Source organism: Sinocyclocheilus anshuiensis, unplaced genomic scaffold, assembly GCF_001515605.1.
Source record: "Sinocyclocheilus anshuiensis isolate Anshui unplaced genomic scaffold, SAMN03320099.WGS_v1.1 scaffold1303, whole genome shotgun sequence".
NCBI classification, from domain to species: domain Eukaryota; kingdom Metazoa; phylum Chordata; class Actinopteri; order Cypriniformes; family Cyprinidae; genus Sinocyclocheilus; species Sinocyclocheilus anshuiensis.
The window spans coordinates 1,148,109-1,161,471 of NW_015537954.1; the positions used below are offsets into that span (position 1 = coordinate 1,148,109).

General features: G+C 41.0%; 1 protein-coding gene and 1 long non-coding RNA gene across 2 annotated transcripts; one reads left to right on the forward strand and one right to left on the reverse strand.

The window, feature by feature from the left end:
* Nucleotides 1–2,559: 2,559 nt before the first annotated feature.
* LOC107665298 (hepatoma-derived growth factor-related protein 3-like) lies at nucleotides 2,560–7,907 on the reverse strand. Its single transcript, XM_016456127.1, has 6 exons — nucleotides 7,535–7,907; nucleotides 6,470–6,546; nucleotides 6,261–6,399; nucleotides 5,855–5,989; nucleotides 3,518–3,655; nucleotides 2,560–2,733 (listed from the first exon to the last, which is right to left on the reverse strand). Exons 1-6 carry the CDS (start codon nucleotides 7,616–7,618, stop codon nucleotides 2,704–2,706), a joined length of 603 nt encoding a protein of 200 aa, XP_016311613.1. The 5' UTR covers nucleotides 7,619–7,907; the 3' UTR covers nucleotides 2,560–2,703.
* Nucleotides 7,908–10,186: 2,279 nt separating this feature from the next.
* On the forward strand, nucleotides 10,187–13,116 carry LOC107665309 (uncharacterized). The gene is made up of 3 exons (XR_001631535.1): nucleotides 10,187–10,293; nucleotides 12,331–12,736; nucleotides 12,861–13,116. It is a non-coding gene; the product is annotated as an uncharacterized LOC107665309 (long non-coding RNA).
* The last annotated feature ends 247 nt before the right edge of the window (nucleotides 13,117–13,363 follow it).

Here is a 13,363-nt window from a genome sequence, read left to right on the forward strand (position 1 = left end):
GAGAGGAGAGTGTGTTTAGGTGTGTGTGTGTGTGAGAGAGGAGAGTGTGTTTAGGTGCGCGTGGCTGATGTTCATCTATTTTTATCCTCTAAAGCAGCATTTTGAGCCTCAGGCAGCAGCACGTCACAGAAATACAGTCAACTGGAAGGAAAAGCAGAAGCACAGAAGAATCAGACATCTACAGTCTCACAGGCGTTACAAACAATAAATACTGCATGAAGAATGAGAAGAGACTGGTTTAGTGTGTGGCAGCTCGATGATTTCAGATCGATCACGTCTGCCTTCTGGACATCGATTGACTTTACCAACATGACTCTAATTTTATTGTAAATAATATAATATTCTATATAAAATAATGCAGAATAAGACTAACTTATCTCCTGCTCTCTTTAATATGGTTACACGTCTGTCTAGATAAAATCACACTAGAACTGTAAGTGTACTACAGGGATTCTGCTGAGACGAGCATTTCTAGGACTGCAGTGCCAACTATTGAATCCCGGCTGGATCTGCAGCGCTCTTCACTACAGAGAACATTACAGATGATCAGACAGTGGTTCAGCTTCATCCTTGTGATCAACTGCAGAACCAGTAAACATGGTTTGGGAATCAATTCAAACAGGAGGCTGAAATACATCATTTCACAAATGTGGAGAAATAAAATAGTTCTCCAACAAAATGCAAAACGTGTCTCCATACACGACTGTAAATATGACCACTGGACAAACACCACTGTATACATTCCCCTAATAATGAATAATCATAATAAATTAATACCATGATTGAGTTCATCTGAGCAGCACATTTACTACAGTTCCACACACAAACACAAAATACACACAGCTCTGATGAGTGACCCTTACTGTGTTCACATGCTCTAGAAACAAGGGCTTTTTACCAGAGACTTGCTTTGATATAGTCACATAATATATTATTATTGTTATTATAATAATCAAGATGCCATAATCGAGAATGGTTTGATATATCAAAAATAATTAAACAACTTTTTGCCATCATGGTCTGATAACGATCTGAGCCAAATGTGGTGAATATGTATGTTTGCAACGAAATTCAAACCGGTGGACAGACAATTCAGCTGACTCAAATCAATCAAAAACAGCAAATTAATTTTCAAACATATGTTGTGCATATCTATATATACACATAGCATACATAACTACCCATATGCCAATGACACATAAGCGAGCTTCATCATGATGTCAATGCATTTGTAAAACTAATTTTACAGAAAAAACTGCTAATGTGCAAAATGACTGGGAAGCACTGGGTATCATTCAACTCTGCCCCCCAAAAAGACCAGGCTCATTATTTAAGGCCAAACAATTCAGAAGATACCAGCAAAAAATAAATTCTGATGCATTAAATAAGAACGATTCGATCTATCAAAACAACCTTTGGCCACATTAACATTTGGCCCTAAAAACGACATCTGCCGCCGAGGCTAAAGCTAAACTCTAAATCAAAACAGCAAAGGAATGACAGTCGTTTGCGTGGGACTCCTGGACATCAGGTTTTTACTGTACGTGTGTGTGTATGTGTGTCTGTGTGAGTTTGTGTGTGTGTGTGTCTTTGTGAGAGTGTGTCTGTGTGAGTGTGTCTGTGTGTGAGTGAGTGTGTGTGTGTGTGTGAGAGTGTGTGTCTGTGTGTGAGTGTGTGTGTGAGTGTGTGTGTGTGTGTGAGTGAGTGTGTGTGTGTGTGTGTTTGACTGAATCCGATAATAATGTGCGTGAGTTTGCAAGCCATCAGAAGAATGACATTTTAGCATAACTGAGCACTACATAAAGACACGGCAGAGAAGACACTTGCATTCCAATGAGTTTATTCTGTAAAATTCTAGTCAATAAACAGGAAAAACAGTTTACATGTAGCTACAAACTTTGAAAATGCAACATCTATGAGGGCAATAAAAATTGAAACGAAATGAAAACCACATTGGTGAGTGCGAATTTACCACAGATGAGTCATCTACTATCATCAAAAATAAATAGAATATATTCTTTATATAAACAAAGATAAAAAATAAAAAGGTAACAAATCAAGGGCACGTTTTCCGTTGGGAAGAAGACAGGATCAGTGCCGTCTGACGAAACGGACAGAAGAACATCATCAGAACAGAACGGAGCTACGGAATGGAAACAGAAGCCAGCATGCCACTAGAAAGGCTAGAAAACAACCAACCCACCGACACACGAACGGATATTTCACGTCTTAAAAATATGAGCAGTACCTCTAGCATCGGGATAATAGTACAGAGCTCCTAGAATCAAACGTATAGAGAAATGGAGTTACAGCGACTCTGTTTGTGCACAATACTTAATACGGATTCTACAGTTTCCACTCTTTTTTCTCTGATTATGTAAAAGCGTTAAAGATGGCCAAGTCGTTTAACAGATGAACGTCTGACCTACAATGTGTTTGTTCATTGTGAAAGAAAGAAATCTGTAGCGCGACAGGAGAGGAATGACTGAGAGATCTGAACGTCCGCCGCCGAGGCTAAAGCTAAACTCTAAACCAAACCAGCAGAGAGGAATGACGGTCGTGTGTGTGTGTGTGTGTGTGTGTGTGTGTGTGTGTGTTTGACTGAACCAGATAATAATGTGTGGGAGTTTGCAAGCGATCAGCGTAATAAGATGCATTTACAATATCACATATCAGTGTCACGAGCCGGAGTCTGACGATCATCTAGTGATCCTCCCGGAGCGACAGATTCTGCTGGAAGAGAGAAGAGCAGCCGTCAGACACTCGTTCTGCTGTGACTTTGCCAAGTCAGACACGTTCCTGGATCTAACATCTTTTGTTGATCCTGGAACAATATTACTGTCCAAAACAGAGACCTAACCCTACATCAGAGAGAAATGATAGCTGAATAACAAGGTCGCAGAAGCACCTAACCCTAAAACAGATATTTCCTGTAAATGTATCCCTCAATTCTGATTGGTTGATTGGGATGTTGATCCAGGAACTTGTACTTGTTGAAATCACGTTCACCGTTCTGCTGTGACACATGGACTTCATTCACTCTCTCTCTAACGCTGAGAAACGGCTAGAGTCGAGGAATATTCCTCCCTGACGCCACGCTCGTCCGTCAAACAGCAGCGACTCTCCGCTCGTCACACACTGGTTTTAGGCAGGATTTTATTAGCCACTGTTATTGTGTATTTATGAAGCATAATAACATGGATATAAATGAAAATCGGGGGCCTTAGACTAGTCTTAAAAAGTTAGTCGTCTAACTGAAACTTTTAAAGTCAGTTATAAATAGGGAGAATGGTCTAAATTGAATACAAATAATGAAGTCTGATCATGTTGGTCAAACTAGTTCTTAAGACACAGTCTTAACATAGTGGCCATATATTTATGCGACGGCCCTGATGAACTCTCTGCCGTTTGCATTACTGAATCACTTCTGTCCTGATGAACGCTGTACAGCTGCTGTAGAAGTACAGGTGCCCTGATGATGAAATCAAGAAGATCGTCTCCTGTTAATTGCTCTTACCCCTTGACTGCACGTCTTGTCTGACGAGTTCTGGATGTTGTTGTCATGGTCACCAGCCTCTGATCCGCTCTTCTGCTCATCTTTGCCATCCTTCTCCAGATCTTCATCCGAACCCTTCCTGGACAGCTTGGATGACATCTAGGAGAAGGTCAGAGTGAAAACAGGCTTCATTCTCACACCTGTGCTGCTGCGGGATCTGAGGTGCGTCACGCCGCTACGCTAGTAGCTCGCTAACCTTCACTACATATATGAGCGTGCGGGACTCTGTTGCTAGGCAACAGCTGTTGCTAAGCGAGGGCTCGGCGAGAGGGATGCTCAGATCCACACTCACTTCACAGGCTGCTTCAGCAGAGACACAGACTCAGGTGAGCGGATGCAGTCGCGTCATTAATGTGAAGAACACATCTCTGATCTCAGACACTATGATGTATGATGGGCTCATTTCCTATCGTCTGTATCTTACACACCGGTTCACTGTGTGATCCTGTGCATATTCTGCCCCCTACTGACCTGGAGCCTGAAGTGACCTTCAGCATCACCTCGACTGAACACGTTCATCCATAAAATCACTGAGCACACCACTGAATAACAGATCCTGTAACTGGATCACGCTCCCTGCTATCTAAACACCTGCTGGAGTTTTTGCTGCTCAATGTTTGCATGATTCTGCTGTAAAGATAAAATATATCTTGACACAGAACTCACATAAATGGGTTCAAAATAGGGGTCGACTGATTATCGACCTGGCCGATTATCGGAGCCAATATTAAGCATTTTTATGATTATCGGTATCGGCCATTTTCAAAAGTGATTTGCCAATAAAAAATTTTTTTATTTTAAAACGCGCTATTTGGCTCTGATGCAGCCTGTCGGAACTCAACACTCTGTGGTCTAGAGCAATCTCCGCCCACCGCCCATCTTTTTGCATATTAAGCCGCAAAAATACTATTTAAATATGAATCCTGCATGTTCTGCATGTCTCTTTGTGAATGAATGGTGCAGACGCGCGGTTTCGTTTATTACACACATACTGAAATGTGCGTGACGGTCGCGGTGTTTTCTGCCGTCTCACTAAATGAGGACATAAATACATGAACAACATCTCCAGAACTGCTCTGAGTCACTTCATGAGCATTTGACCGTTTGATTTGAGTAAAACTATCCTCATATCATATACATAGGCTAGACACTTAAAAGGTCCTCATGGCAACCCGTCAAAATATAAGTTTGGTTTAGCTTAAAGAAACTGTCAGAAATATATTACTTTGGTGCAGTAGAACATACAGTGGGTACGGAAAGTATTCAGACCCCCTTAAATTTTTCACTCTTTGTTATATTGACTTAAATGATTTTAGCAAATGGCTGCAATATAACAAAGAGTGAAAAATTTAAGGGGGTCTGAATACTTTCCGTACCCACTGTACATACTACTACTACTACTACAACAATTGTTACAACTTTTGTTTAAAAGAATAATCACACAATACGCTATTTCTTCCATGTTTTAATTTTAATAGTAAACCCCTTTGTTTGCCAAAAAAAAAAAAAAGTTTAACTCTCATTTGATTAAAAGATAAATAAAATTAATGTTTTATGCCTTCATTTGCACTGTACTGTAAATTAAAATGGAAATTTCTGGCGTCACATAGGCCAAGATTAGGATGGCAAAAATTGAGACATTTTAAAAGGCTATTGTACTAAGTGTGTCTATAATAGGCTATTAGTGTGATAGTTTCAGGAAGATAGTTGCGGTCTTCTTAACAACTTCTACAATGGAGCTATGAAGACAATTAAATTATTTACACTTATTACATTGTGATTTTTTAAAGTTAATCCATTGATTTGCATTAGATGATGAATTGAATAGTCACCTCTACTATTGTAGGTTATGTTTTGGTCATCAGAAAATAATTCATGAAGAATTATGAGAGGTTATGCTATTACACATATATTTCTAACTTGGAAATTATTGAAGCCAGATACTTACATTTCCCCAAGCTGTTTAGCTGTAGTACAGTATTCATAGGCTTAATCATGAAGCATACAGTGGCCCCACTTTTAACTCTCTCTTTATATTACCCTTATTGTAGATGGATGCACAGAGGAAGACAAGAGTAAGAAGTGCAGTGTGGGAGTACTACACTCAACCAACACCAGGGAAGGCAGTTTTTGTCAGAGCCCTTGTTTCCCTTAATTTTGACATGAATTTTCATTTTCACACCAGAGCTATATATCAGTCCAAAATATCGGTTATCAGTCTACTTGATCTGTAATAATTGGTACCAGCCCTGAAAAGCACATATCGGTCAACCCCTAGTTCAAAAGCCGCTCAGGTACCTTTGAGAATGCGCTTTTTTTCCGCTTGGATCCGACCTTGTCGCTCTTCATCTTGCCCTCCTCCTCCTCGCTGCTGGCATCGGCCGCGTTCCCTCCTTCTCCCTCAGTCTCAGACGAGCTCTGCTGCTGCATCACCTGAAGCACAGGTGTGGGTCACAAGGACACAGGTGTGGTCAGACAGACACAGGTGCGGTCAGACAGACACAGGTGCGGTCAGACGGCACAGGTGTGGGTCAGACGGACACAGTTGTGGGTCAAACGGACACAGGTGCGGTCAGACGGACACAGGTGCGGTCAGACGGACACAGGTGTGGGTCAGACGGACAAAGGTGTGGGTCAGACAAACAGGTGTGGGTCAGATGGACACAGGTGCGGTCAGACGGGCTCACACCGCTGCTCTACTCACCTGGAAACCAGTGAATTTGACACCAGGGTTGTTTTCGATCTCCCACAGGCCTTCATTAAACCCTTTCCTCTTGTTCGACTTGCCAAACTTGTCTTTGTATTCCTTGTAGGGCAGCAGGTCTTTAGGGCCCAGGAAGGCACTGTGGAGACACACGCTGATTACTGCTGCTTTATACATATCACTGAATCACAAACACACTCCAGACTTACGTCTCATGGGTACCAAAGAAGAAGATGGGGTATTTGTTAGCTGGCGGCTTCACTGCTCCCTCCGGCAGCTCGTCGATCTAAACGATTAGGAGGAAACAGTTAAACTCTGAACAGGAACATTATTCTGAATGCCAGTTTTACACGGGTTTTCATCCATAATTCTACAGATTGGCTCTCGTCCAGTTAAACTTATGCATTTTACCTCATGTCACATTATGGGCGCTTTACACGCTTGTTGTCTTTAACAATGCGTCTCTGTGAGACTCAAAGCACTTTGTGGATCCGGTGTACCGATGAAACATGCTACCTATCAGATTGTACCAAAAATATATTTGCATTGTTTTAAGCAATAAAACGTTTATGGTAAGGGTAGGTATGGCTGGGTAGGTTTAGGGTAGGGTTAGTTCTGGACATTAAAAAAAGCCTCAAACCACAAGATGCTGGTAGCACAACCTGATGGGTAGCATTTTTTTTGCTATCGATTTGCGCTACCTATCTGTTTAATGGGAGGTAGCACAATCTGAGCGGGTAGCACAAATCGTCAGAACGGATCTCACGGTGTCCCGAACTATCAGAGACTGATCTGAGAACATGGTGGGTTGCTTTCGAAATGAAGCTAAAACGCTGTTCTGGGCCCAGATCATCTCACACACGCACACGCACCGGTTCGCTCCGCACTGCCGCGGGTTCGAGTTCGGAGGAGTTCGGTTCTGAATGCACCGGTTCGGTTCCGGTCCCGCGCGGGCCAAACCGTCGCTTTACGGCCCAGATGAGGAACAGCTGCATCAGCGGCACAAACACACACCAACAGACCCAACACACCTCCGAACCGGACCCGTCCCGAGAGTCAAACACTTCATAAACGTCTAAAATAACGCAGAGCCCCGAACGACGAGAAGAGAGCGGATCATTTTGACAGTACGCACAAAAACACGATGAAAAACACGGTGCATTATGCTCGCTCTCCCCCGGGTTCGGCCCGTGTTTTCTCGTGTGTGCAGCGGCCGCTCCGCGCTCCGGTAACCGGCCTCCGCGCCGCTCCGCTCGGCTGCTGCTCGTACTCACCCTCGCCGGCCAGTGCGGGTATCCCTTCATCTTGGCGAAAACCAGGTCTCCAGCTTTATATTCCCGGGGCCGTGGGCGAGCCATCGCGACACACACTCACAGACGTGAAAGAAAGACTGCACGATATTCCGCGGGTCTCGAGCTCAGCGGCGGACGATCGACCATCAATGTTTTGATCGCAGTTAATAAGGAAATAAATAATGAAAGAGGAGAAAGGGCCTGGAGAAACACCTCTTCCCTCGTCTTCTTCCTCCTTAACACTACAGCCCGATCCCTTCGTCGTGTAATGTTTAGGGCACGTTTTATTTCCTGCTTTTATTCTGTCATTTTGTTGCAGACAAACACACACAGCACGTGTTTCAATTCAGCATGAGTTTATTTTTAAAGGGGAAAGAAAAACAATTAGAAACAGAAATGCAATAAATATGTCCTTCAATTAACAATATTTAAGCCAACAGTTTCATTCTGACAGGCTCCTAAAATATTCTTCCAACAGGACATTTGCATCTAATAATGTTAAAATAAAAAGGGTGCTCATCAAGAGAAACGGAGGCTGCTGTGCACAGCCTCTGTAGAGAATCACTGAAGGCCAAAGCAACAGATTGAGAGTTTGTGTGTATGTGTGCATGTGCTTTATACTGAGTGAACAAACCCGCAAATTAACAAGCACAACACTCAACAACAATGCTTTTGATGGGAGCGAATGTGCTGTAGAAACAAATGATTTCACTTCACTGTGAATTCAGTAACACTTAGGACATACAGTTGTGGTCAAAGGTTTACATGCACCTTGAATCTGCAAAAGTTAATATAAATACATATAGCCCACCTCTTAATGCATTTTGTTTCCTTCTGGAGCATCAGTGAATGTTTGAAGCTTTTCAACCGCTTTTCAACCGAGTCCCTCGGTTGTCCTCAGTGTGAAAAGATAGATCTCAGAACCCTGTTGAAAAAACCAGCATATGCTGGTTAGGTATGTTTTGACGCTGGGATGCTGGTTTAAGCTGGTCCTTTGCAACCAGGATATGCTGTTTTTTTCAACAGGGAATCATACAGTGACTGCTGGAAAGGGTTTAACTTTGCAAAAGATGTTGAAAACCAAAGAATTTGCAGGACCTGGAGGATTTTCCTGAAGAACAGCAACAGGACAAACAAGGAACCCATAAACAACCATCGCAAACAAACGTCGGGGATCATCTAGGTAACGACAGTATTAAACAAATTAAGCCTATGTAAACTTATGAACAGGTTCATTTTTATCAATTCAGCTATTATTTTGTCTTGTGGACTATATGTAAACGTTGTTTTTGTAAAATATCTTATTTTGCAGATTCTGCAAGGTGTATGTAAACTTTTGACACAGCTGTGGCCTCCTGTCATTGTCTGTTCTGCTCGTCTGTGTTGCAGCGCATGAAAGCCGGTCCACAGACGGAGGATATGCAAAACACTCAGATTTAAGCACAAATCATCAGATAACAAACATGACTTCAGCATCTGAGTGCAACAATATTTCCAAAGCTCTAATAAAGACTATTCATGGCCTTCAAATCAAAAGTTCAGGAAAAAGATTATTTAGCATTTGAGATCATTCCTACTAAACACATATTCTCCAAACACACAGTTTCCAAAAGACTGACATTTCCTGGATGTCACAGCAGAGCGACTGACTGATAGTGAGTTTACAATCATAATCTGACACTGGGTAAACTTAATGGATTGATGACAGCTATAGCACACCCTCAGCAGTGCTCTTTTACCTCTGAAATATCATAAACAGTTTAAGCACAATACAGTCAGCAATTAACTAGACTTTTGCCCATTACCCAGATTACACTTTCCACCGCGTTCAACGCGTGTCTGCTTACGCTCCAAATGTCAAAACCAGAGAATTACCTGGCAAAAAAAAAAAAAGGAGAAAAAGAGGCTTATTTCAGATCAAACTCATTTCACATAGAGATTGAACTGTTCGTGTGTAGAAATGGTTTACAAAAGCAACAAAAAGAATGTAAAGAGCAAATCAGTCACAGTCTTTAGGATTGTACAGATACAGAACCGCCACCAAAAAAGCATCATAATCAAGAGAATATTTTCACTCAAATCCCATATTAAGGTTCGATCATATCTGAATTTTGAAGCTTTAGTGATTCTCATCCGCTCCTGACAGACCATCCTCCTAAAGCTTTGTAAGACTAACAGTTTTAAATGTTTAAAAGAGACACCAACAGGCGATCACTGTCTACCTTTACCCGATTCCTTAATTAGTAAAAAAAAAAAAAAAAAATGTTCAGCCAAATGAAGTCTTAGTGAACAATGTGTTATTTTTAATTTCTCTGACAGACTGCATCAGCAGTTTAACTTTCATTCTTTACAGTGAATTATTGCTTTAGTTGTTGCCATATGAGAATTTTCAACAATATTTGTCTTATTTAACATGAACATTCATCAGTACCACTGTATTAAATCAAACTTACAGCAGGAGTTGATGTCTCTGACCTCAGATCAGTAACAGCCGATGCTCTCTGGCAGTCAGTGATGGATCTGCTGATAACAGTGCTGTTCTCCTGCAGGGGGCAGAAGCGTCTCACGGACACACACTTCATCTTGTGATGAAGTCTTCTTCTGGCTTCTTCATCAACACCTTCTGATCACATCGAAGACTTTTACAGAAGCGTTTCTTTTCATAATTTTTCACTCCGGCCAGAGTAACAGGATCCTCTGGAGCTTCTAACTAACTGCTCACAGACTTCTTCATGGGTTCAGTGAGTTTATTTCAGTCATTTCACACAAACAGCAACTACTTTGATTTAATGATTCAAATGTAGAGCGTCAATATATATTTTTTGGTAACACTTTATTTTAAGGTGTTATTGTTACACGTTACATGTACTTACTATTATAATAACAATAAATGACATGCAAGTAACCCTAAGCCAAACCCTAATCCTAACCCTAATATAGTAAGTACATGCAGTTAATTAATATAACTCAGTATTTAAATGTATAATTACACTGTAACAAGAACACCTTAAAATAAAGTGTAACCTATCAGGGGCGGACTTACCCATTAGGCAAAGGTAGGCGACCGCCTTGGGCCCCCAAAAGCCAAGGGCCCCCTAAAATGCTTTTCATATATGAGATGTGCATTAAGCGCTGACACGCGAACGGTTGCTGTTTACGGTGTTTATTACCACGACAACCGTCCGAGTTGAACGTGCTTCTTGTGTATTCTGCTTGAAGGAGATGAAAATATCATGCATCTGTAGCTGTCATATCCAATATTGAGAAACAGTGTGTATTATTCACTGCTTACTCATTTATAAGAAGGAACCAAGTAGAGGACACATATGCAGTTACTTTTTTGGTTGATATAATCCTTAGGTGTGTAAATGTATAATTGCCTTTTCATTATTTTTTCAGTTTTATTTTAATTTGTAGTTAAAATAACTAAAAATAAATGTATTTTAAAGTTTAGAATTAGACAGCCTTTGCACACAGGCTTATGATGGTAATTCATCAGTGGACTTTCCTCGTCAGTATAGACTATATTTTTTCACACTTTTCTCATTCTCACTAATTCAAGGTTTTATATGAATGAATCTCTGAATGGAACCAGCCTCGGCCACCGTAGGAAACCGCTATATTTCTGATGTTCCAAAACCGCCTCCTGCTGACAGAGAATCAATGTTCATTTTCAAAAATCCAGTCTGTAGTTTTTGTTCAGACCAATGCGAAAATCCACCCACATAACCCCGTTTTAAATTAATATCATAATTTATACTTCTGACTCACCCCTGGTTTAAATGCTAAATTGTGAGGTTTATCATTTTATAATTTTTTTTTTTGTGAAAACCTGTATCTCAACTGTAAATCAGTTGCTATTTTGTGGTCTAGAACATGAAAGAAAGCCTTTATAACATGTACATGAAAAATGTATAAACATTGGACACAACTATGGGGCACCATTGTGCAGCAGCAAGCGTCACAACAAAAAAGGAACCTCAAGGTTGATCTAGGAAAACGTCTGCAAATGTATAGGGCCCCATTCCTATATTTTGCCTGGGGCCCCCAATTCACTAAATCCGCCCCTGCAACCTATATATATAGTGCTTTTCTCACACTGGTGGGGAATCGATGTGATGCAAACAGACGGCAGTATGAGCGCAGGAGACAGTCTGTGGATATGGGAACCAGCAGGTGGCCTCCACTCACAGACTGATTGATTCATGGATTTTAGTTTTTTAGTTTTAAGGACATTAGTTTATAGAGCAGTTTGTAAAGACAGCCCCACCAGTCCTGATACTGTAACTGTGATTCCTCAGTTCTCCACTAGGTGGCGATGAAGACCCAATTATAAATGACTATGATTAGAACAAAAGGCAAGAAAATAAATTGATAAATGAATCTGACACATTATATGAATCCAAATGAATATATATGAACTTTGCATTGGCAGTTTATTCATACATTTATTGTGTTTTTAGTGCTTGTCAAAATCAGTAAATGCTCATCTGTTTCATTTTTGCTGCTGTTTGTGCTAGATTACTAAGAAGAGGTGATTTTAAGTTTATTATATGAGTGAAGTGTATCATCTTCTCAGAGACTTTACATATTTATAAAAAAAGGTAATGCAGCGGGCCTGTGCGTGTGTTTGTGCCTTCATGTGAAGTTAGTTTTACGCTGCTGTAAATCCCAGTGTCGGAGCCGCACCAGAGGGAACGGCATGATCACAGCCAGAGGACGACGCCACACAGTCTGAATAAATGATCTAAATGTTTGTCGTCTTTTTTTCCCTGCAGCCTTGACACGGAGTGATTTCAGCCCCTCAGTGTGTGTAACGCAGCCAGACTGAATTGTGGGAAATGAGGCAGACGACCAGTAAATAACAGTTGCCATGATGCCCCTCAGCTCCCGCCACACTGCCACCCAAACGCCCGCCTGCGGAAACAGCGGCTGGACTCCACAATTTCTGCACTTAACACTTGGCTTGGCGCATGACAGGTGCTTATTTTCCTGCACCGGGGGCTTGTGCATTTGAATAGAGCCGCTGCTCTGGCCATCATCATCCTCACTGTAACACCATCATCATCTGAGACCGATCATGTAGCCAGACAACCTTAATCTGACCTTTACACCTTTCATCTTTACGTGTGTATAAGAGAAGAGCTATGGGGAAAAATGGAAATGTTCTGCTCTCATCATCAGGTATATCTAGTGAAATGCTTGTTGTTACTCATGTTTTCCTCTCTCATGTGTATGGTGATGAACAGCTAATGCTTCATGCTCTGTATATGTGGACCTGACGTCTGTCCCTGTCTGTTGATTTCAGATGTTGAACAGTGTCCTTTTGGGCCTCGACACAAACTAAAGCGTAGACACGTCATCGCTCAGCTGTTAACATACATGACTTAATCAACTCTCATTAAAACTGCTCAGACAGCTCATCATAAGCTCATCAAGCTGAACCTCATCACTCCAGCAGTAATATATTTCACAGCTGTAAGCAGGTTTAGAAATGAAAATCTACTATGGCGAGTAACACATATCAACTCACTAGCCAATACTGGTGGTTTACGTTTGATTAAAGAACCTCGCAAATTGGAAACATCTTTAAAGTGTGAACACACAGTTTTCTGTAAGTGTATATGAACACCTGAAAATAGTCTATTCTGTTTTCAGTTACATTTTTTTTCTGGCTTGAATTTAGTATGAAATAATAATTATAACAATAAATAAAAATATGCATTTTTCCAAACACCTAAATTCTAATTAATTGATGCCACTTTGTTGACTCTTGAAGTGAACTTTACACTATTGAGTAGATTCATTGTT